The sequence below is a fragment of the Rattus rattus genome, chromosome 12 (assembly GCF_011064425.1).
Source record: "Rattus rattus isolate New Zealand chromosome 12, Rrattus_CSIRO_v1, whole genome shotgun sequence".
Taxonomy (NCBI): domain Eukaryota; kingdom Metazoa; phylum Chordata; class Mammalia; order Rodentia; family Muridae; genus Rattus; species Rattus rattus.
The window spans coordinates 65,020,508-65,045,835 of record NC_046165.1 but is presented as its reverse complement, the minus strand read 5'-3'; the positions used below and the strand labels follow the sequence as shown (position 1 = coordinate 65,045,835).

Below are 25,328 nucleotides of genomic sequence, written 5' to 3'. Positions count from 1 at the left end.
GTTGGCTTTAAACTTAGTTGGATTTCAAGTCTGCATTTCTCAGCTTTGTAGAGTCTGATGAGTAGTGTTCTGGAATGTGTACGCCATCGAACTTTCCTGACTGAGCAGAGCCACAGATTTGAAGCAGAAGCTGCCCCTGACAGACCGTGTGCTGATGCATGGCAGCCCATGCTGCTGAACAGTGAAGACAGTGCATGGAAGGCTGCAGGAGGCATCGTTACTGAACTCAGACTGACGTGCTTAGCTTTACAGATTCATAAAAAGTAAAAGGCTGACTTCGCTAAGTAACCAGAAGCCTGTCCTTCAGAGGTGTTTTGTCATTGGGCAGTGCAGTTTCCAGTAACTGGGAATTTATCAGAGACCCGCATTCTGACTCTTGAGGTGTAATAGGACAGACTTCCTGTCTGTGACACTTAGGGAACGTTGACTGTTATGCCTTTTATTTTCAAAAATGTGTCCTATTTTTGCTTGAGGTTCTATTATGGTAATAAATATTTCACAAGGTCAAATGCAGCTGACTTTGGAGCCTGACAACAATGGAAATGTGGTTAGTGTGAACTGTAGCTAATGGAAGACAGAGGTGGGGTTTGCTTCCTCCCTTCCTGTACCACTGGGAGCCTGTGCTAGACTCATTCTTATACAACAGTATACTTTTAAATTGGGTTGATTGTAACTTTAATTTTTTTCACTTCCTACTTTTAATGATGGTTCGTAAACACTTTAACCTCCCTTTTAGCCCACCAAAGGTGGGAGCAAATGGGCCTTTTTAGAAATGGTCTTTGGAGCAACTCCTGTCTGTGTTGTCCGGGTATCAGCAGTTCAGTTCACAGGTCAGCAACGGCCGCTCGAGCCACTGGCAAACACTTCATGGATACATCAGCAGTCCAGTTCAGTCAAGTCAGGATAGTCATGAATCCGCGGCACGACCTAGCAGAGACAGCCAAGCCTCAACCTTGGCACAAGTCAGCAGGAGGGACCAGGGCCAACAGGAACACCAGGAGAAGTTCTGGGCTGTGCCTCTCTCAGCAAAGTGAAGATCAGCAAGAGGTCAGCAAGCATCGCACAGCCCTCGCTCCTGCCCTTCAAGCCCTTTTTATATTCCCTTCAAACATCACGTGTGCTCCACTGGGCATGCATCTCTCTCAGCTGATAGCACTCTGCCTTGGAAGCAGCAAGAAGCCACAGCGTACTACCAGAAGACTTTTGGTGTAGTTTCTTTCTGTGGCATCCTGACAAATGGAGCTCAACTCCACAGTGTAAGGCAGACCAATACATGCATGTGGTTAGCAAGGAATCTTGCATCACGTGTCCTTTCATGTGCTTGATCTAGCAGAACATCCTTTTGCTTTATGTTCATTTCAGAAAATGTTCCTTCACAGGTCTGCCTTTAGCCTTTCACCTGTGCCCACTTCAGGAACACACTCCTTCACGTGTTTGCCCCAGCAAAACACCATCCAACACAACTGACTCTCCAAAGAGCCCTTTTCTCTCCTTTTGGAGAATGATTCTAGACTCTTCTTACGCTTCTCTACACTTTTCCATGCACTGTGATCAATCCTGTTGATTTAAAACAGCCTGGACAACCTGACTAGAGGCCCACAGCCTGGATCCTGTTACTGGAAATTTGTTCCCACTTTCACCTAAAACCACCTTTAAAAGTTTGGAGGAGAAGACCAGACATGCACCTTGATCCAAGCAGTCAGGCCCAGTGAGGCAGGAGCATCTTGGGAAGCAGAGGTGCCTGCTTTACATAATGAGTTGCAGTCCAGACAGAGCTACACAGTGAGACCTCGTCTAAAAAGAAAAATAAAACCAACCGTATAGGAAGAACTCACGCCACTGCGGCTGGCAGCAGCCCACGTCCTTGGCTCGTCTTCGCACATATAAATACATTAATAACTGTTCCTTTACAGCAACTACAAATGAATGTGATTACCTGGAGCTTGTCAGTGTGCAGGCAGAGCCAGAGCTCAAAACACATGCTGATTGAATAATCAGATATGCTTGAATCACCAAAAATATATATTGACTGGACAAATATGTTTACAGCATTTTACTATATTCAAGATAACATACAAACCTTAAACTCCACAAATATGATATATTCAATGTGGAAAAAGAGTAGAATCCTTATGATATACTTCTTAGATTTTAATACTGAGCTAATATGATCAATGAGTAAATGTTTACATTTTTATCTTAATATTTTGGAATGTAGTAAGTGACCATAGTATTGAGCATAGTATTGAGTGTTCAAATCCAACCCATTTCTTATATATGTTCTTAGTTGATCAGAAGTGACTGAGATTGGTAATTGATGACAAAAACTAATTTTGGAAGCCCAGCTTTAGAGTAACAGATGCCGTTGGTCATGGCTGTGCCAAGAAGATGAAGGTAGTCTGCTAATCAGTTACCTGCTTTGTAACAGTGCCTCTCTCCTCCATGCACCCTTTAAAGGAAACTTGAAGTTAATGTACAAAAGAAATGCAGCTTAGTAGCTGTGTTCAAAAGCAGTGCTGTGGGGAACATCTTAGGAATGCACACCATCAGACTTGGTACACTTTTACAGAGGACTCGGGAGGAGCCCTCACAGTCCTCCAGCATAGCAGTGAGGAACTAAACACTACTTCAGCATAGCATAGCAGCTCTTCAGTGCTGCTGGACAGAAGGTGTTTAAACACCACGGGAAGCACATGGATGCCTGTCTCACAGGAGAACCTTTCCAGAGAGATGAGCAAAGTCTAACATGACTAGGGGTTCAGGGGTTTGCTTTGTATGCGAATGTTAACCCCAAAGCTAAGCAGTCAGCATTTTTGATGTTATTGTTGTACTGGAAAAGAGATTAAGTTTTCCTTAGTCAGTGAGCCTCAAGATTCTTAGGGTAGCAAGAGAAAGCACCCTCCCACAACCTCCCCCCCCCACACACACACAAAATAACACATTTAAATATATTCTGAAAAACAAAAGTTGAGGCCATGTTGATCTGGAATATTTTGTATTTAATACACTAAGGTAAACTATACAGTTTTTGCATTTGACCAAGCTGGGATGGTGATCTTTACCACCAGGAGTGGATCTGTCTGTTGGGGATAACCCTGGACAACCTGTTCCGCTAGCCGAGTGATCTTTTAAAGAAAGGGTAGTATCTCATTGTTACCACTGTAAAGTTTTGGACTAAGAACACCACTGACAAAATAAGAATGCCACAGGTTGTAGCATTTTAAACCAGAGTGTTTGGGTCCCTAGCCCAGTGTTTTAAGGAAGTTTGTAGAAAGAAAAGACAAGTTGGTTTTCAGATTGATAATTAGAATAATTTCAACATGAAAGCTTTGGAGTGAGAGCCTCTGAGACCTTAGTGGGTAAAGGTGCCTGCCATCAAGTACAGGAGGGACCCTGCTCAGTCAGAATCCACACATGAGGAAAGAACCAGCTCTCACAAGGTGTCCTGTGACCTCTGTGGTCCTATCTCAAATGCCATTTTTTTTTTAAATTTAGAATAATTTTTCTTCAAATGAGCAATTTAAAAATTTGTTGTTCCCTTCTGATAGTAAATCTGACACTGGATCTACCCTAGATCCACTTTGTAATTTCTCCACAGATTTATAAATTTTAGTTTCTAGTGCAAAGACTCAGTTTTATATGCTCTCCTCCCACAGGAAGACAAGACCCTTCATCGTAAATGTTGTAGAGTTCCTAACAACTTACCAGTCAGACAAGTTTTTGATTAAAAAGCTTTTATTTAGTGTTCTTTGCATTCATCCATTGGAGTGCTCTCTCTATACATATCAATTTGTGTACTAAGTTTTTGTGTGCACTTTTGACTTGGAAGTCACTACTGGGGGCCCTGGTGTTGATGAATGTGTGTAGTAACAGAAACCATTTCTGCACTATGCTTCCCTATCTAATGTTGGTAGTTGGTGCTTCCATTCATCTGTCAGAGAATGCTAATTTGTAAATACACTTGTCTAGGGTTTACTAGGTCTTTATGAACAGCATGCTATAAGTTGCTGTATATTATTTGGGGCTTTAAAAATGAAGTCGTTTTTATTAGGAGACCTGGAAAGTCATGTTTGTGGGATTTTTTTTTAATATCATTCTAGGTAGACTACATGCTTCCTTTCATCTACTTCCATAAACCTATTCATTTAACTAGCCCGTGTCTGAATTTTCTGCTTTCTTAAATGTAACGAAATACATATACACTAATATGGCATTGACTCTGCACCTCGCTTCGAGATACTTGCTGTGGCAGCCCTGTATGTTTAGTATGCGTGTGTGTGTCACACGAGTTACTCGGCTGTGAGTAGATGGCAGGGGATTTTCTGAGAACATGGTTTAAGGTATCTGGTCTCTAGTATCTCTTCTGGGAAGGGTGAGAGAGTTGGGATGAGGGATTAAGCAGAAGAACAGTTCACAGTTAATAAACAAAGGCCTCTTCCTGTTCTTGTTTTTGTTGTATGTGTCTAGGATTTAGAAGAATTCTGCTTTAAGTTTTGCATCAATCATTTGACAGAAGTTACCCAGACTGCTGCGTTCTGGCAAATGGATGGTCCCCTGCTAAAGGAGTTCATTGCTAAAGCCAGTAAATGTGGAGCCTTTAAGAATTGAAGCCAAGGCTGCTGGGCTAGGTGTGGGAGCTCTGAGGCACTGTGGGTGAGGTGACTCTGCAGGTAAAGCCCCAGACACAGTGTGCTGTAGGAATGTATGAAGGACATTTGGTTCTTGTGAGTCTGTTTTTTACATCTCTTGTTTTTAGATATGTACATTTTACATGTGATTTTTCTTACATTTGATGAACATTGGGAAAGGATGTCAGTTTACATGCTTTTGTTCTTTTAATTTTATGAAAGGATGTTTTGAACTTGGATTAAGAGTCAGTAAAATATCCCTGGACTTTGGGCCACAGGCCCTTCCACACGTCTGTGGAGGACAGGCCCTGTTGGGTGCTTCCTGAGCACTGCTCACAGTCACCAACCTCATGTGGGGGCATCAGCACTGTGGGGGATCATAAAGAATATTCTTAATATGCATTAAACCACTTAGATAGTCAAGGAATAGTTAGGTTTCTGAGATGCTCTTAATGCATAGGCATGGAGGGCTGTAGATGGCTCAGCAGGTAAAGGCTCTCGTCACTAAGCATGATGACTTAACCTCGTGCCCAGGACACACATGGTGGAGAGAGACAGCAGACTTACAGTTGTCCTCTCACTGTTGTAGGTGTACCATGTCTACACACAGACACCACAAAGAGGAAGAAGAAGAAAGAATTAGGTACCTATAGGGAAGTAACGTGAAAAGCTGATGGGAAAGAAGCTTTGTTCAGGAAAGAAGAGGGTGACAGAAATTAGTGTCTCCCCTGATTGCCCAACAGTAATTCACTGGGGTGCACTGGCGAACAGGGTGCACACTATCGTACCCTTTATAATTACTCACAAACACACTCTGCATGGCTGTTCTTTTCTGACTTGATGTGATTGCTAAAGCCACCCCTCTTACAGGACGCCATAGAATGCTCATAGTTTTAGGTGGTGGGAGGAGCCTGGGCCACATTCCATCAAAACCTAATTGAAGCTTCACCTTCACCTCTCTACTTTCGGCTTTTCCTTTCTTTAATTGTGTTAGGAATACTTTTGTCATACACTAAGCTAGGGCTCCATAGCAATTCTTTTCCTGAAAGGTCATTTGTCAAAGATTGTATCAGGGTGGATGGTGACTGAGGCACCAAAGACAGGCAGGCGTGATGACAGACAGGATGAATACGAACTACAGCTCAAAGCCCCTCTTCCTGATCATGTCCCTGCCTCCTCAGTGACACTTTCCTGACCAGGATGGAGAGTGGACATTACGTGATTTGCTGTGATAGATCATCTGTAGAACCACAGTCCTGTGACTTAGGGCCTCGAAGCAGTAACTTTAGGAAAGTCACTGGTGGTCTCACTTGAAAAACTTCTCCATGGGAAAAGCACAAATCACAGCTGCAAATCCACATCGACAGGTAGTTTACCTGACAGACATACGGACTTCCTGATCCCGCTGAACAGCTAGAGAGTGAGTGTGAGAGAGAGTGTGTGTGTGTGTGTGTGTGTGTGTGTGTGTGTGTGTGTGTGTGTGTGTGTAAGAAAAGTCCTTTAAAAGGGGTTTGCGTATTTTTTTAATGCAATCTTTTTATTTTTCTACTTGGTTTTGGTTATAATCATATAAACAAAAAACTTCTTGAAATTAATGTTTTCTTCTGATGTAATAATGGAAGGCAGAGAAGTCACATTTCTTAAAAGAGCCCAACTGTATCCTTGAAGTTACTGGAACCAATTTTATATTCAGTAATTAGGATGCATTTGTGTAACTCCTTGATTGACATACTAATAAACAGTCTCTTAAGGCACATTGTACACTCGTGCTTGTTTTCCCCTTTAGTAGTGTGAAGCCTGAAAAAAGGGATAAACTTGACTAATATGTGGATTTCAGTTAAAAAAAATAGCCCCCTACAAAAAATACCAAATAACATGTATTTCAGTTCCTGGAGGGAGAAAGAGAGTGGATGCCAGGAGCTGGGACAGCACAGATGTGTAGTTTCTGTTTGGCAAGGCGAAGTGGTTTGGGATTCATTTTGACTATTTTATGCTATTGAACTAACTATGTATTTTAAAAGGCTTGATAAGGAGAAAGAACAAAAAGAGTTGAGGTTTTAAATTTCGTTACTACATTATATCACAATTATTAACATTATCAGTGTTAAAATAAAAATAAGGTACCACTCTGAATGTGTCGACTTATTTCTCAACTAACTCAGCACCAAAAGATCTTATTTCTGTTAAGACACCTGAACCCTCAGATAGAAAAACCATTAAAAATGAAAAGTAGCAGCCACTATCCTTGCAAGACATAACAGCTGTGAAAATTGGACTAATGACCAATAATCTAATGGAATATTCGCAGTGTCGTTGAACTAACTTTGTACGTGGAAGGGTGCGCATTTCATGACATCCTTGTGGAGGTCACAGGACAATTGGTAAAAGTTCGAAGTGCTAAACATCTCACGAACATTTATTTTCACATGATGGAACCACAAACAATTGTTCTGAAGATGTTTTCTGTACACTAGGGGGGAAACATGACGTGTTAGCTCACCTAGAAACAGTACAATAAACATAGCTGATCATGAACCTGGCTCTATGTCTGCAAAATACATATATACATACATACGTACATACGCTCACACTGCAGTCATTCCAGCTGATCTGACAGGAAGTGACTTAGACTGTCCTTGGTCACCACAGTGTTATACAGGAATGATTCCTACACAAGTGTGTGTGAACACTCATAACAAACTAGACCCAATGTTAGGACACAGCTCAACTTCATTCTGACAGGTGCTTTACTGTAACCCAGAGGATCATGGGAGGAAATTAGAAATGTGAATGTGAGAGGAGTCAAGGGCCAGGGGCAGTGTCGCTCATAGATCTGATGCATATTGTCAGGTGGGGAAAGCCTTCGTTCTCCACATTCCCTATTCTCCTGGTCCTCTTATTCAAAGAGCCCAGTTGAAATGCCGGACTCAGTCTTGAAGATGAAGCTTGCCCTTGTAATGACTGTGCCCCAAAAGACACTTCTAAAAAGACTGATGGAGACCCACAGAATTGGTAAGAACAGAATAGTGCACTGTGTCTTGTTACAGCTGAGGGCTGCTGGGAACTGTATTAAAGAAACTGTTGATTCTTCACAGCATTTTGACAATCATTTATTAAGTGTGCTCAATGTTGGGAAGGTGGTAGTGAGCAGAAACCCAGGGAACCAGCGAGCTATGCACAGGAGTGAGGCTCTGCTCCATTCTGATGAAGTCACTAATACGGAGAGAAGACCATGATGAGACAGACCTACTGCAGGAGTAGCAGAAGCAAGAAGAAAGCTCTAAGATTCCAGGAAAGGTTGCTGCCCCTGACTAGGGTGGGTAGGGTAGGTAGGAGGACTTCCTGCTCTTTAGAGGACATGGGGGCCTGATCCAGTTGACCTGAGGAACAGCTGTTACTGTCAGGAGAAAGCAGGACAAGTGAGATGACAAGGGAGCAGACAAGAAACAACCTGTCAGGTATGGAGCCTGGCTGAGCAGTAGCAGGTCAGAGCTGGAGAGGACTGGATCTGTCACAGGCTGTCTCCTGAGCCTGCTTGCACTTCAGGAGACTCCTGGCATCTGCACTGGTGGTCCTCAGGAGGTAGCAAGGACCCTGAGGTAGAGCTTGATGTGGTCCAGGTCCACACATTCTTGAAATGAGCGCAGGTTTTGTTGTAATTCTGCAAGTAACTCAAGCTGCTGCTTCATCTGGCTCATCCCTTCTTCATATTCACAAGTTTTACTCTTGATTGCTTTAAAAGAAAGAACGTGGCTTCAGTGTGTGCAGGAACATGATTAGGAATAGGTTACTGTCTCTAGTCTGGATCCATTCAGATATCTACATTATAGTCACTGGACCTCAAATGAGGAGACAGTGGTCTGAGGAGACAGTCTATCCGCATCTTGGCTGCCCTTCCTGGCTCAGTGTGGACACCAGCACGTGTTTTGTGAATTTGATTCCTTCATGGTAGAACAAGGTTACAGTGTATTCATTTATTTAGAGACTACAGTATGTTGCTGGCCTTTCAAGTGACAACTCTTTCATGAGCACACCTCTGGCTCTAAGGACATTTGGTACATCTCAGCTTTGGGTGTGATTTAGGAACAAAATGTTTGCTGTAGAAACCAACCAAGGTGATTGTAGTTGGATTTAGAATCTTCACAATTGAATCTTTAAATTCTTGGATGTCAGAATGGCTGCATACCTGTACTTACCTTAAAATACTGGGCTGAGTCTTCCAGACCAGGATGTCACTATATCAGGTAGCGTCTTGAGGTGTCCCTATCATATGCAGTGTGACATTTTTCCAAATACATGTAAGTCCAAAGGAAATACAGGTTTTTGACGTTTGGTTTTTTAAAGCTATTCTTATTAACAGACATTCTCAAGTGATTTTTAAAGTTAACTCCTCTGCTGACTAAAACTGAATATTGCAGAGCCCAAATGAGATCAAATAACAGAGTCAAAATGAAAGAGCCTGGGCACATTGAAGCGACACAGGCGACCTGACTGCTCTTTACGTAAAACCTGCTACCACATAGTTTTACTGACAGGCACATCTGTAGAAAGAACACTAGGGCATTGTGTCGTGAATAAGAGGGAGAGAGGAAGCTACTCATACCATTCTGTGTGAATCTGTCCTCATCCATATCCAGAGGTGCAGGACATGGAAATGTTTAATAATGAAAGGCCATAATGAATGCAATCTCCTGTTGTTTTGTTTTTTAAATGAGGTCTCACTGTGTAACCCAGGCTCCCAGTTCTTTCAACTTCTGGGATTGCAGGTATGTACCATAATGCCCAACTAAACATCACATTTCTGAAAGACCGGATCTCCCTATTCCTGACTGCCTAGAATCATTAAAATTAAACAAGCAAACAAAAAACTCAAAAGAAACAAAAGCTACCGCCTAAAATTCTTCTTGATTATTCTTGGATTTTTTTTCTTGATTCATTTTAGAATTACAGTACTCAATGCTTCAAGAGATTTGAACACAAACCTTAGGAAAAGTAACTGGACATCTCTTCATGGGAGAGGGAAACAGACTGCAGAATGGATCACAGTTGCCTCTATCTTGCTGCCTTGAGGCAGAGAGGCTGCAGGAAGCCGCCTCAGCTCCAGTGTCTAACTGTCTATACAAGGATCAAAGTATTCTGAGCAAAAAACTTGGGTTATTTCTCCCTCGTCGGTGAGCTTTTATGTATCTACCTGGAAAACAGCAGTCATCAAACTACCTACAGCTTACTGTATTTTCTCTAGAGTGATCGTCTATGGATTGATCTTTATCTCCTGGCTCTATGTGTGTGTGTGTGTGTGTGTGTGTGTGTGTGTGTGTGTGTGTGTGTGTTCGTGCTCTTTTGCTGGTCTTCTGTATTGTGCTTTGCTGTAATGGGCTTTTTCAAAGTTTGACAAAAACTATCTTTGACAAGAATGTTCACTGTTTTGTCACCTGTCATTTTGATCTGAATAATAAATATCACTGTTCCTTATTTTATGAATCACCTACCTTCTTTGAATTTTATTAATGTGTCTTTAAATAATCCACAGCCAAACAGTAAGATCTCGATCCCTTCATAGTCTAGAGGGAGAAGCAATTTCCTGTGTTAATTTTAATGTGAATAAGTCACACAGGGAGAAAGAGAAAATAACCCCAACAGGAAGAGAGAGAAGATCAGAGAAGGGCAGCTCAGTGCAGGCCCAGCAGGGAAGTGGGAGAAGCCTCAGCTCACTGTCTCTGTGCAGCCAGGACTTCTGGGGAGGGAGCACCTGTGCTCCAGGGAGCCCCAGGTGATTAGGAGGCACCCCAAACTTTGAGAGCTCTTAGTCTTGAGAAAATAAGTAAATAAAATTATGTAACAAAGGAGCTCTGGGAAATGTGTAATGCTAATTGATGTTTTGGTTGTCATAGAGAAAGTCACTAAAAAGTATTTTACATTGTCCCTTACCGTGTAACGCATCAGATCACCCTAACGAGCAATTGTAAGACTTGTAGCTCACATTATATGTTACAGGAGGTCCCAGGGACCATGGACTTGCACACTGTAAGTGGAGTTTTATTCCTAGGAGCCATTCAGAAAGAAACTCCCACTATGCAGTTGATCTAACCAACTGCACCAAGGCCTGGAAGATGGCTCAGCAGAGAGGGCTGCTTCCTACCACCTGATGACCTAAGCTCACTCCCCAGAACCCACATTGTGGAAGCAGAACCGACTCCTCTGTCATCCTTTATCCTGTACCTGTGACTGGGCAGGGGCACAATGTAATATTTAAAAAAATTATGTGTATGTGTGTGTTGGGGGGTGGGGGGAGTTAGGTATCCTCAGAGTCTCTGTGTTTGTTTGTGTGTGTGTGTGTGTGTGTGTGTGTGGTGTGGGGTGGGGCTTTAGGTATCCTCAGATTCTTTAAGAATGTCAGATCACAAATGAAACTCAAGACGGATGATCAAAATGTGAATGCTTTACTCCTTCTTTAAAAGGGGAACAAGAATACCCTTGGCAGGGAAGAGAGAGGCAAAGATTAAAACAGAGACTGAAGGAACACCCATTCAGAGCCTGCCCCACATGTGGCCCATACATATACAGCCACCCAATTAGACAAGATGGATGAAGCAAAGAAGTGCAGACCCACAGGAGCCAGATGTAGATCGCTCCTGAGAGACACAGCCAGAATACAGCAAATACAGAGGCGAATGCCAGCAGCAAACCACTGAACTGAGAACAGGATCCCTGTTGAAGGAATCAGAGAAAGAACTGGAAGAGCTTGAAGGGGCTCGAGACCCCATATGTACAACAATGCCAAGCAACCAGAGCTTCCAGGGACTAAGCCACTACCTAAAGACTATACATGGACTGACCCTGGACTCTGACCTCATAGGTAGCAATGAATATCCTAGTAAGAGCACCAGTGGAAGGGGAAGCCCTGGGTCCTGCTAAGACTGAACCCCCAGTGAACTAGACTGTTGGGGGAGGGCGGCAATGGGGGGAGGGTGGGGAGGGGAACACCCATAAGGAAGGGGAGGGGGGAGGGGGATGTTTGCCCGGAAACCAGGAAAGGGAATAACACTCGAAATGTATATAAGAAATACTCAAGTTAATTAAAAAAAAAATTAAAATTAAAAAAAAAAAGAATGTCAGATCCCCAGGACCTTGACTTCCAGGCAGTTATGAGCTACCAGACATGAGTGTAGGGAACCAAATTGAGATCCTCTTCAAGAATATGTGTGTTCTTCTGTACCTGGCTGTCTCTCCACCCCTGTCATAATTCTTGCAAGTCCCTGGATTTATTAAGACAGAAGTTGAGGCACATCAAAATTATAACCTACAGGCTGGTTCCCAGGACCCATGTTGGATGGCTTACAATTGCCTGTAACTCTGGCTCCAGGGATTCATACAGTTCTATTCTCTGTGGGCACTTGAAAACCCATGTACATGTAAACACACACACACACACACACACACACACACACACATACATATATATATACACACACACACACACAAACCTATTTTTTTAAAGTATATCTGAAAACAGCAGCTGTATCCACAACAGCAGCAGACAAACTAGCACAGCTCAGCTGAAGGATGGCTCCATCCAGCTGTTTGCACCTCTGGGATACAGAACTCCTGGCCTCAGTGCACTTTTGCCTCTAACTAAAGAATATGTATCTTCCATATTTTGTTCATTTATTAACTGGAAGTTTTAGGTTTATTTATTATTTTGTGTATGTGTGTGCATGCCTAGTAACTGAACAAGAGAGGGTGTTGGAATCCCCTCAAACTGGAGCTATGCTTGTAAGCCACCATGCAGATGCTGGGGACTGACCTTGAGTCTTCTGCAAGAGGAACAGTGCTCTTGACCACTGAGCCATCTCTCCAGCCCATGATGTGTTTTCTTAAAGAATGGGTTAAAGAAGGGAGGGAAAGCATGGGAAGGTGTGTTTTCTAGAATGTGTTTACATTTAGCCCACTCAGTACCTGACTCTGAAGCAGTCTCAGCCATGAATCTTCCATGAATTGAAATCATTTTTTGTAGTATCTGTTCAAATAATTCAGTAAGAAGTCCTGCTTCCAGGCATTTCTTAAGAAAAGAAGCTTTGACAGCTGCATCTACAAACAAAGGATGCATTGTTAGGAGGAAATGGACAGCGATTCGCATCATGTGGTCACTTTGTACTTTACCAGTTGATGGGTGAGCATACGTGTCTCATTGTTCTGTAGTTCAAAGAGTAAATGGTCGAAAATGACATTTCTCTGCTCATAATAACTATGAATTGATGTCGTTTTGTAAAATTTAATTGCTTGAGATGACAGCCCCTTGTATTTGTCACTGATTTTGTGTTGTTAGGATATTCCCTTTATAGAACAAAAGCTACCTGTCCCTGTGAGGGGTAGCATACCACTGGACTCTGGCTTCACACAACCCTATGTGTAGAGACTTGGGCAGTCCTGTCATCGTCCTCAAGTGGGTGCTTCTCAGAAGATAATCACCCATTGCTTCCTCATCCAGACTTCATTGTTTATATCCTTTGACTAGGGATCTTTCTTATAGTATTTGCACTGAACAAAACAGTTATGAAGTGGGCCAAAGTTTTTCAGAGTTTTTCTTTTAAGATAGGGTCTAAATATGTAGCTCAGGCTGGCCTCTCTCTCTCTCTCTCTCTCTCTCTCTCTCTCTCTCTCTCTCTCCCGTCCCTCCCTCTCCTCCCTCTCTCTCTTTCTGTATAATATATATACATATATTATAATTTCTATGTACACATTATAATCATTTACTGTCAACACACAGTAATGGGAAAAACTCTTTAATGATACTTTCCAATAAGTTAATGACTACACCTAGTGATGGCTACTTGCTGCTCTTCCAGAGGACCTTCAAGCATCCATAGGGTGAGTCATCTCCATCTGTTACCTAAGGTATCCACCCACACAAAAAGGTGCACATAAGAACTTACAAATGAGAAGAAATGAGATTTGTCTAAATAATTAACTTTCTTTAAACACACTTAAAACTTACCAAGTTGTGTGGGTTCTTGACCCCCTGGAGCATGTCGTTGGCAAAATAATCTGAAAATACAGATGTTCAAAGAATCACTGAATCTTTTAATTTGTAGAGTTATACCAACCTTTGTCTCCCTTGTACTGGTGTTAGAGGGGCATGCAATTACACTGGCTGAAGTATTTAGTTTTAAAAAGTAATGTGTCTAAATCCATGTCAAATTGTTACCGATATCCAGTGTGTGTGAGGATGGCCATTGTCTTTGTGCCCTTTGAGCATTAGAAAGGAGACTCTGGTCTCTTACAGCATAAATGCTGGGAGAAGCCTTTGAGCAGTCCTAATTCCTAAGAACTCAGGTCTCAGATGACAAGCTTCATTCAGACTATTCACAGTTTTGTGAATCCTCACAGTTCACACAGACACTTGTGCAGTACTGTGGAGAGCGACTTTTCAAGGTCAGAGCTTGGACTTGGCCGGTGTCTTCAGAGGGAAGGCAGCACAGCAGGCTGGAGGACTGCAGTGAGGAGCTGTAAGGGACTTCTCTGCCCAGGCTTGCCTCTGTCTCAGCCCTCAGCAGACCTAGGGTCCTCCTGTTACCCAATGCCTTCCATGCAGCCTTCCCAGCAGCACCCAGCTCAGTCACCTCCTCTGGATCTGCGCCCTCTGAGCACCTTTCATTCGGTCTCAATTGCACTCCCAGAGGGACTTGGACTTGGGTCCTATCTCTCCTGTACACTGATTTTAGGTTTATATACCATGCTTGCCTAGGAGTTTTTGTAACATAAAGAAGTCTGGAAGATATTAGCATAGACTCTCACCTGTGTCTTCCCTGTCCCCAGTGTCAGTAATTTTCAAGTCTAGGCAAAGCCCCTTCCTGCTTCAGCCCCTCCCATGAGCCGATGTTCATTGAGTCCTCTCTGCACTAATGTGCCAACCTGATGAGACCTTGTCAGGTTCATTCTGAGTGTCACTCAGCCCCTTGTAAAGTATCTCAGTTACTCTATGAACCTCAATGTTTACATTAAAATGTCAACAGCAGAGAAGTACATTCACTCCTTCTTGAATAAGTTAAAACACTTTGTTTAATTGAGTAAGTATTTCCAGCATGGTTAGTAAACATTTTTAAAGCTTTTTATTTATCTCCATAAGTTCAAGACCAGCCTGGACTACTTGGTGAGATACCATCTGCAAACATAAAAACTTGGTACAGCAGGGATTTCCTATGATTAAAAACGACTGTCATAATAAATTGAGCTCTTTGTGAATGTATACAAAAAATGAAATTCTAAGAATACAACCCCCTATTGGTGTCTCCATAATTCAAATATAAAGAGTCCTGTTCCACACTGAATGACAAGCTGCGGGCGGGCAAGAGGGCTCTGAAGGTAAAGGTGCTCGCTGTCAGCTCCCACAGCCTCAGTTCCATGCCTGGGTCCCACACTGGAAGCAGAGAGCTCATTCCCACAAGGTGCGAGGACAGACCCATGACCTGTGGATGTGTGAGTGCTACAGAGAAGAACAGGCCTGAGCTGGCTCCTGTGTCTTATAGGACGTGCATGCTGCCACTCAGAATGAGGCTCTCCCAGGAAGAAGAGAGTAAGAGAAGATTTAGAAAGTCAAGCAAACCCTTGAGTACTTCTTAGTCCTGTCAAGTGCAGAAATGAGAAGCTGAGTTCCTGGTGGTGTCCCATAATCCTGTCTTCACGTGCAACTCATTTGCATAAATTATGCCTGAGAAGCATGTCACAGCCTAGCCATTCCTTACCCATCCCCACCACTCCACCATGGAGTATCAAAGCTATTTGATTACTTGTAAGTTCCATGATCCTCATCAACTTGTAGAATTGCATGGTCCTCCTTGGCACAGTGTAAGTGGTAATTCTTGGGACAAGACTGTAAATCACATCCCACAGTGGCTCCCTTGTTATTACAAAATGAGCATTTCTATAAAAGAATAGATCACAATGAGTTAGAACTCTTTCTTTGCTAAAAAGTAAGGCTGCCATTAAACAATGTTTAAACCAGCAGCCCTGTGTTTTTCTCCTGGCTATCTCTGGCATATCCCAGCCTCTGTGCACGCAATAGATAGGAATTAGATTTGGCAACCCATGAGGAAGTTTCAGCAAAGCTGCAGCCACTTGGGATCAAGGGCCTGGGATAGAACGTTGTGTAAGGGTGTACATAAATGCAAAAGCATTAGATGGTTTCAAAAACCAGTCTTCCCCTTTAATGGAGTCTCTTTAGAAAGCAAAGCTCCAGGCTTCCTTATCACTGGACAGATGCTTGATTTGGAGTCCTGGAGCCTCAGGCCAGAGCAGCTCCTTCTTGTGCCACTAAGACATGTGTGGCCTCAGCTGTCACTTGGTACGACTTCCACCCAGACATTCCTCCCTGGAAAGGTGGGGCCTGCACCGCAGAGCAGGAGTTGAGAATTGTGTACAATAAAGTGCACCAGTTTCAATTTTGTAGAAACTAAACAATGAAAACACCACTGAATACACCATTTTCTTACTCCCTTGATTTTATTGCTCTACCACATCTGAAGGTGGAGTAGAGATGGGGAGGTGTTGTATGGCTGCAGGAAGCCCTTTGAGCAGTACTAAAGCTGTATGCTGTAACGAGGGGTAAACCAGCAATGACCAACTCCGATTGACACCACCCTTTGGATACACGCGGTTCAAGCCCAATAAGGCTCTCTATAGAGCAAGAAACAGCAATCTACAGGCTCCCAAGTAAGGACCCCATGATAATACATAAGGGAACACAAGAAAAAGTCAAAAATAGGTTTGAAAGAAGATTAATATATAGAATGCTAAACCAGAGCATACAAGAGCAGTTATTGAATTGTAGAAGTAAAAGGTAGCAGCGTGAATAGTGAAGGTGAGACTGCACCCTCATGATACACTCGCTGACACTTCCGCAATGAGCTCTACGCATCTGAGAGGAGAGAACCTCAAGGGAGAAAAGAACTCCAGAAGATCAGGCTGTGGGCAACCTTGCTGGGTCTTTACATAATCAGTTATTAATGTGGGAGGGCGCAGCCTCTTGAGAGTGCAGCCATCCCTGGGCTATAAGGAAACAGTGAGTGAGAAGCTCTCGCCTCCTGTGCCTTTTCTCATCCCTTTCTGCTGCCTGTGCTTCCAATGCATCTCAGTTTCCCAATAGGAAAGTCCATGAAAACTCTCACGGATCACAACTGCTTTCTCCGTATTCTGTTTACCCAGCTGCCCTCATTCTGGTCTGGGATGTTTCCATGAAGGCAAATTCTACAACAGTGCTTCTCAAGTTGTGGGTCTTTACCATGGGAATACATATTTCCGAAGAGCTTAAACTGGGAATCAGCTCAGTAGCTAAATTGCATTTATAAAGGGCCAAAGAAAATAAATTTATGATTGGTGGTTCCTAAGTCCGTATGAAATGTGTTTCCTTTTCATCCTTCTCCACACAGTCAGAGCCTCTGTTCTAGAATCTGAAGATATTCTTCCTTAACTGTCCATGAAGAGAATGACGGAAGTAATGTTTGAGTTCACATTGGCTGGCCACTTTCTAATTAGGAGAATTTACATTCAGCATGCTGGTACAAATACTTTGAAAAAGAAACATACCAGTATGTCGCCACTCCTTGACACCTTTCTTTGGGTGTGGTCAGCCATGGTAAACTAAGACTTGACATCCTGTTTACTCATCTGCAAATGGCCCGTTATAAACGTAGCCAGGAGACACAGTAGACCTCAGAGGAGAGTCTCTGAGCCCTCCTTTCCTGGAAAGGTCCATGCCCTTAGCTCCCAGGCAGATGCTGTCAGTGATAACCACCCAAACTGGTGCAGAAAGACATCAGCCACCTGTGACCTTCAGAGGACATCGTCCTCCATGTCAAGGATGAAGCCTTTTGCTCTGCATGCTGCCTGCAGCTCTGTGGCAGGACAGCAGAGGAAGAACCGAGGTGGCGCTGTTGAGCTGTGAAATTGGAACTTGCTCTGCTGAAGTGACAGGAAGGACTTGTTCCAGCCTGTCTGACCAGTGTTTTCCCTCAGACAGAAGGGGCTCAAGCCTGCTCTCCTGATGTTGTAAGCAGAGAGCATCAGCTGAGGCAGGGTCTCACAGTCCACCTTCCAGCTCTCCTCATGTTTCTCGAAACTTACTTTACCTCAGACTGTGTTTTCAGATGGAAGGTTTATTTTATTTTTACTTCCGTGTCGGAGAGAACAAGTCTGTAAGTACATGTCTCTGTGGAGATCAGCAGTGGGTGTCTGATGCCCTGGAACTGGAGTTACAAGCAGTTCTGAGTTGCCATTTGGTGATGGGGACCAAACTCAGGACTTCTGGATGGGTAGCAAGCATTCTGACCGGCTGTACCATGTCTCCACACCCATGAAGACTGTCCTTTGAACGTAGTACAGAAGACTCATGAGTTATGAGTAATAAGACATGTCAACTTACCAACCTTCTCCCTCTCCAGATCTCTTTCTTCACTGATTTGACAGCAAAGCTTCTGGCTGGATTCCGTGGATCATGAGGATCACACTCCACCAGTCCTGATGAATACAGCTGCACAGTGAGAGAAACCCAGAGTCGGTGTGAAGCAGTCCTGACGGACACAAGTCAGAGATGGTTCTGAAAAGGGCTGAGGAGGATGCAGAGTGGACCATGGCTCAGAGCACTGGCCACTGTGCAGTAGATGACCAGTTGTGAGCCATGGGACTCCTGTGGGAACCCTCAGTCTGCAGACACAGTTGTCCTTGGTAACTGATCTCTATTCAGGCAGACACCCCTGTTCCTGCCTAGGAATGCAGAGCAGGCAATGGCTGAAGCCATGGAGACAGAGAAACCATAGCAAGGGACAGAGGCCATTCCTGGTGGATTCCCAGGCCTTCTTAGATTTCAATGACCATGCCTGCCTCTACACCCATTTCACAGATTTTCACTCTTGTCATTGTTGAGATAGGGTCTCACTGTAGTTCAGTCACTGGACTGAAACTCAGAGAGTTCACCTGTCTCTGCCCGTGAGTGCTGGGACCAAAGCCATACACTAATATGCCTGGCTATTATGGTGTTTTTTAAAGATAAGATGTATCTATACATCCCACTTTACCTGGACCCTGGCCTCCTCCTTAGTTTTTTGCAGTGGAAATTCAGGTACGACCACAGCTACCCCCAATACTTCCTTGTGTATTTTAGAGGCCACAAGTCTCTTTCCTCATCAGCATTTTAGAAGATGGAGAGAGGGCTCAGTGGTTGAGCATGTGTACTGCTCTTCCAGTGTTCCAGAGGACCTACATTGTGCTCTCAGGTCCAGGTACCCAGCTCACAAGTGACAGAAGACCAGCTCCAGTGGGTAACACACACACACACACACATGCACACACACTAAAATCTTTCTAAAAGATTTTTATTAAAAGATTAAAATTCTTTACTAAAATATTATACAAACATTGTATTAAATATGTGTGTGTGTTCTGTGTGATGTGTGTATTCTGATGTGCATGAGTGAGTGTATTTGTGAGTGTGTGAGTGTGTGTGTGTGTATTTGTGTGTGTGTGTTTATGTTGTTTTCTGCATGGAAAAAAAAGAGACTGACTTTGGATGGCATTCTCTACAGATCTTTAGCTTTTTTCTAAGATTTTTTATAAAAATGAGTGTTTTTCCTGCATGTATCTATGTGGATCACATGACTGCTTGTTTTCACACAGGATAGAAGAAGGTATTGGATTCCAGGAAGTGGATACAAATGCTTGTGAACTAACCCTGTGTTCTGAGAACTGATCCTGGGTCCTCTGCAAGAGCAGCTTAACCACACAGCCATCTCTCCAGCCCCATTCTATCTTGTGTTTTGAGATAGCCACTCCCTGACCTTGGACAGCTCACAAGTTCAGCTCACCTGGTTGGCCAGCAGGGTCTAGAATCCTCCTGTCTGTACTCCACAGTGTGGGGCTGCAGGCTGTGTATGCCAGGTAGAGATTTATGTATGGATCCTGGGGTGGAAGTCAGGACTTCATACTCATGTTCCAGCAGTTCCCTAACTGAGCCACCAGCTTCCTAGCTCCAGAGAGCTAAGTCTCCCGAGTCACATAAACCTAAACAATGGGCTGCCTTTCACTTGAAGGTTAATGTCACAGAGAAACTCAAAAAACTGAAGAGCATGAGAAACATGAGAAAAAACTTGTGACACTTTCATAGGCAAAGATATTTTGTAAGTATTAGAGGTTATAATGCAAATGTGAATGCTCGCATGTGGAAGTCGGAGAATGACCCTGGGAACTGGTTCTATCCTTGCCCGTGGTTTGGAGTTAGGGTCTCCGTGTTTCCGCTGCTCTGCTCCAGCTGCAAGCTTAGTGCAGGGATCTGTTCTACTTCATCAGGATTAAAGTTGTTCTCAGGAAGATGCTAAGAGAAAATTGTGACCAGGAAGGTGACTCGTCAAGAACAATCACTTGCTGCCAACCTGACAATCTAAGGCTCTCATGTGGCAGAGGAGGGAAGGAAATCCTGCAAGGTGTTCTCTGACCTCCTCCTGCATCCTCTGGTACATGCATAAAGAAATAAATGGATGTCGTTTTTTCAAAGGCCAGCCATGGATAGGAAAAAAATACCATGTATACGTCTGATCAAAGAATTGTGTCTAGAGCACAGGAAAGCCTTACAACTCAATAAAACAATTCAGTTTAAGATGGACATGTGGCAGGGGACAGAGAAGACCCTCAGTGAGTAAAAGCATTGGCTGAGCAAGCCTGACAGACTGATCTCAATTCCCCGGACCCCAGTAAAAAGGCAGGTGCTGTGGCCGAACCACACATCTGCTATCCGGGGGTCCCATAGAGACAGGAGACCGTCATCCAGAACTGTGCCTGCTGCGAGAGTTGTAGAACCCATAAACAAGGAGGAAGATACCAGCTCCGGAGAAAGCTGCCCTCTGACCTCCATGAACATGCTCTTCACGTGTATGTAGACACACGTGTGCACACTTACACACATGTACACACACATACACACATAAAAACATGTATGCACACACATCTTTTTTAGTAGACAGGCTCTGTGATGTGTATCAAAGGTAAAGCATTTGCTTATATTTTCCACACTCTGGGTTTGATCCTCAGCAACAGGAAAAAGAAGAGAGAGGTTTAAAATCCAACCTGATACTACAGAGTGAAAAATACACACGTGGGAAAAGATAACCAAGATTAACACCCCTAACACAAATTAAAATCATGGAGAAAACAGTGTTCAGGCAAGAAATAGCCTGGGTTTGAAATGATAAACATTTTAGTGTGAAATGCACACTTACTTTATAACGTGGAAATTCTTTAAATGCTTTCCAAGGGGATTAAAGGCATATAGGAAACAAAGGCTCATACATAGATGTTCATTATAAATTTGCTGTCACCTCACATTGGACAGAATGCATATGTTGATAGACAGATGAATAGTCTGTGACATATCCATCTAATAACATAATATGAAGGCAGGGAAGCAAATAGTTATACATCTGTCTAGTATTCTGAAAGGACCAGTTCAGGGCGCTCAGGTCCTCTCATGCTGAACTTCCTCATATAAATCCGTATCACATATGCACAGAGCCTGTTGTCTAGTTTTCTCTCAATGTGACCCAAGCTAGAGTTATCTGAAAGGAGGGAACTCCCAAGGAGAAGACGCCTTCATAAGATCGGGCTGTAGGGGATTTTCTTAATTAGTGACCAATGGGGGAGAGCCCAGCAAATACTAGATGTTGCCATCCCTGGGCTGCTGGTGTTAGATTCTGTAGGAAAGCAGACAGAGCAAGCTGTGAGAGCAAACCAGAAAGCAGCCCCCTCCTTGGCATGTCCATGGGCTCCTGTATTCGGGTTTCAGCCCTGTTTGAATTTATGTTTTTAATTCCTTCTATAATGAGCAGCTGTGTGGAAATGCAACCAAATAAATGGTTTCCTCCCAATTTGCTTTTTAGTCATGGTGTTTTGGTGCAGCCGTAGAAGCCCTAAAACAGCCTATGCAGGCCTCTCTGTCCGTTACATCTTCTCCAGAATTAGACAATATAAATGCTACGGAAGTGTCGTCTGCTATAAAGGTCAATGCAGCACAGCAAGAAGAAGTTCATGGGTATTCCCTGTAGGCATAGATATCCTGAGTCGTTTGACTGAGTGCAGAGATGTAGAACGCAAATGGGACCAAACGCACACAGGCCCAGGAGATGCTCCGGATCACTAGGGAGCAAAGAGACCACACACTAAGGAGTCCATGCTGCAGCACTCCCGTCCTGTGATCTCTGACAAAATGAGCAATCCAGAGGGACATGGAGTAAGTGTAAGCTGACTGCAGAGAGGCATGAGGGGACGTTCTGGGGTCCTGGGAGCTCTCTGAATAGTGACAGTGACCACGTGGAGCAAGTATGTCTCAAAACACAACTACACACTCCAGTCACTGTATTTTTGTTTTGATGAAAAGCTTACCAAGAAAGTTTACTAAAAATACTGGCATGTCAACAGACAATTGGAAGTGACTTCAAATTACCAGGAAACGTTATAAGGACATAACAGGTTAAAGGGACAAGACTCCCTGCAGTCCATGTGCTTCACCCCTTGGCCATGTTGTTGGGACAACTGGTGAAAACGCAATGTGGCTTCTAGGTGGCGCTAGAGAGGCAGTGCTCATGTCTGACCTTGATGGGTAAATTGCACTTATGGGACACAAGGTCCTTGATGTAGAAATACACACTCAAGCATACAAGACAGATGATTCATAATTTAATACAGATCTGACACCTTGGGGTTGGGGATTTGGCTCAGTGGTAGAGCGCTTGCCTAGGAAGCGCAAGGTCCTGGGTTCGGTCCCCAGCCCCGAAAAAAAAAAAAAAAAAGATCTGACACTTTGATGTGGCCATACATACCTGTAGTCTCAGCACTCAGGAGACTGGGGCAGTTAGAACTAAATCATTCTTTCCACCTCAAAGGCCCTCTGCCCCTGCAGACATTATGACTTATGTCATCATCGTCTTCACACAGAGATCTTCCATGCTGGCTGTGAGGCACCATGTGAGTGCTGGGAATGGAAACTGGTTCCTCTGGAACAGTGTCTGGTGATTTTAACCACTGACCCACTTTTCAGCCCTAAACATGTAGTTTTAAAGTGTTTACCAGTAACTTACCAAACAGTTTTCATGAGCTGCTATATTCGACGATGGTTCGAAGTAAATCACACTCCAGTCGTGGCCCTCAGGGCAGAGGGCACATGTCCTCTTCTCCATCTTTTTGTCACTATTAGCGTCACCTATAAATAACATCCAGGTTAAAACAGAACAGCACTTCATGGCCTTGGTAGCTCCTCCAGTCTTCAAAAAGGGGAGAGGACCCTCTTCTCAAGATGGACTCTAAACTCCTCGGATAATTACAAATCAACGTCTAATCTGTGAAAAGGAGCATGTCTTGTGTGGTACAGCCTCTGTTCAGTGCTGAAGACCAGTGCTTCACCAGAAACAGAGCAAGGCACATAGGTTGGCTATGGGCTCACTGAAAAGCTCCTAGAGGTCTTAGTGAACTGAAAACATATTCATGTAAAAAATTTCCTGATGATATCTGAGACAGGCATGTAGAGCAAAGGTTGATCTCATGTCTACTTAGCAGAGACAGTGGGCGTAGGTTCACCTGTGGGGCCTTTGAGCTCCCTTACCATGGGATCTTGGTCTAATTTACAGTGCAAGGCACTGCTTCCTCTTGCTGGTCCCAAGTCCACTAGAAATCAGTTGGTCACCCCTATGACACTGTGTCACTCTTCCTCCAGGGACATGTCCTGCCATGCTTATTGTTACTGTAGCACAGTGCTCACAGCTGTGTGAGATTGTGGACTTCTTTTCTTCTCCAACAAACTACATGGCACCTTTCAGTACTATGAAAGCTACCCAACAGGGAAGAACCTGATTATTGCTTAATTTCTCTGTGACCTGTGCCCAACCAGATAGTGTCTGTGGCAATAGGGTCTTTTGATCAGGTTCTCAACTGGTCAATGTGCAGAGAGTAGATGTGTGTGGAATAGTCAGTCATGAACAAGACACTAACAATCACCAGACCCCGCCAAGGCTCCGGGAACACAGTGGAAGTTAGGATGGATGGATGCTAAGATCCATAGAAACAGGGTCTTCCCGGATGACAGAAAAGCTGTGATCATGAACTCAAAACAAGTGGGGTCACCTGCAGAAGGCCCGCACAGGATCAAACCAGATAAAAGGGGCCAACATTCACTAGCATCAACCCCTAACTGAGGAGATCTGTCAGTTGATGGTGTATGGGGGAAGGGCGGTTTCCTTTAGGTGTGGCCTGGCCACTACCATGAATTACTGGTTGACCACACACACACACACACACACACACACACACACACACACACACACACGCACAGTACACAGATGGAGAAAAGAGCAAAGGAACAGTTGAGAAACACAACGTAAAGACTCTCAGCAAGGCAGGAGCTGGATGAAGATCCTAGTAAATCTGTCAGAACACTCTGTGTCTGCGCAGGACACTAGATACACAAGATGGAAATTCCACATAAACTGTCACCAAAGAGCTTTTAAGCTCAATGGAATCACAAGGTATGTACATATGTAAATACATTCATTCATACATACATACATACATACATACATACATACATATAATCACACATACATTCCAGATACTAGAGCAATGGCTCACTAAACAGGAGCACTAATTAATTTAAGCAGAGGACCTTGGCCCAGTTCATGGTGAGCTCTAACCAAGCCTAACTCTCCATTCAGACAGAATCCTAGGCTGCCTTATCTAAACAACAGAACATCGAGGACACACATGGTACACAGATGTTCATGCAGGCAAGATAGTCATACACAAAATAACGTCAGACATACACTGGCTGCAAGAGGATTCCAGGCTGGAATTAATGAGTAGTTGACTGCAAATTTGGCTGTACACATCTTCACCAAGTCAGTGATAATGGTTGCCTGGGTTGTCTCAGGGATGGGGGATGCTTTTGCTGAATGTAGTGCCATCCCTTGGGCAGTGTTCACTGCAATCACTGTTGCTAGAAAAGGGCTGAAAAGGTGTGGCATTGGTGCCTTCCTGGTTGCGATGCTCTCACGATAAGAGAAAACCATCTCCAAGCGAATGTCAACAGGGGAGACCCTGAAACATCAGCCTGCACAACACAAGCTTTTAGGACACTGAAGGCTACTTGCAATACACAACCCAACCTGTTTCTCAGTATTCTCCAATTCCCCTCCAAGACTGGGACCTTCTTTGCAGGTTCCCAGCATCCCCATAAAATCTACCTCCCCTTCCCAACAGTATGTCTTGAGTAATTATTTCACAGTGCAGAGCTCCCAGATCTGTGAAGCAAGGACCCAAGAGGATAGAATAGCTTTCAGCTTCCTGAGCTTCCCAGTGCCTACAGATTTCCCACTGGCTGTAAGCCCCACTCCAGCCTCAGCATCATCCTGCAGTCTCCCTTGGGGGAAGTGGAGTGGGAGCTCTTCCTGCTGGTCCACACCCTAGAACTCACCATTCAGGACTGAGTTGGAGCCCCCAGGTTCCTCTTGGGCTATGGCTGGGTACCTGCACTTCTTGAAGTGCCTCTGTAAGTTTCTAGGTTCTAGTTTCCTTTTCTCAAATCGGGGTGGAGCCCACAAACAGGAGTCTGAGAGGAAGTGCAAGTTGAGAGCAGTATGCTAGCACATTTTCACCTCTGAGTAGCCATTTTAA

At 43.8% G+C, this 25,328-nt stretch overlaps 2 protein-coding genes across 2 annotated transcripts in view; one reads left to right on the top strand and one right to left on the bottom strand.

Moving 5' to 3' along the window:
* Rcbtb1 (RCC1 and BTB domain containing protein 1) overlaps window positions 1-4,853 on the top strand; it is a 39,857-nt gene extending 35,004 nt beyond the window's left edge. The window contains exon 11 of the mRNA XM_032917478.1: window positions 4,468-4,853. Within this exon, the coding sequence (XP_032773369.1) occupies window positions 4,468-4,608 (141 nt within the window). The 3' untranslated portion in view covers window positions 4,609-4,853. The remainder of the gene's footprint in view (window positions 1-4,467) is intronic.
* A 2,878-nt stretch (window positions 4,854-7,731) lies between these two features.
* On the bottom strand, window positions 7,732-25,178 carry LOC116913072 (PHD finger protein 11-like). The gene is made up of 8 exons (XM_032917204.1): window positions 25,129-25,178; window positions 22,745-22,866; window positions 18,046-18,153; window positions 15,416-15,549; window positions 13,624-13,673; window positions 12,585-12,716; window positions 10,118-10,189; window positions 7,732-8,361 (listed from the first exon to the last, which is right to left on the bottom strand). Exons 2-8 carry the CDS (start codon window positions 22,841-22,843, stop codon window positions 8,204-8,206), a joined length of 753 nt encoding a protein of 250 aa, XP_032773095.1. The 5' UTR covers window positions 22,844-22,866; window positions 25,129-25,178; the 3' UTR covers window positions 7,732-8,203.
* Window positions 25,179-25,328: the final 150 nt, after the last annotated feature.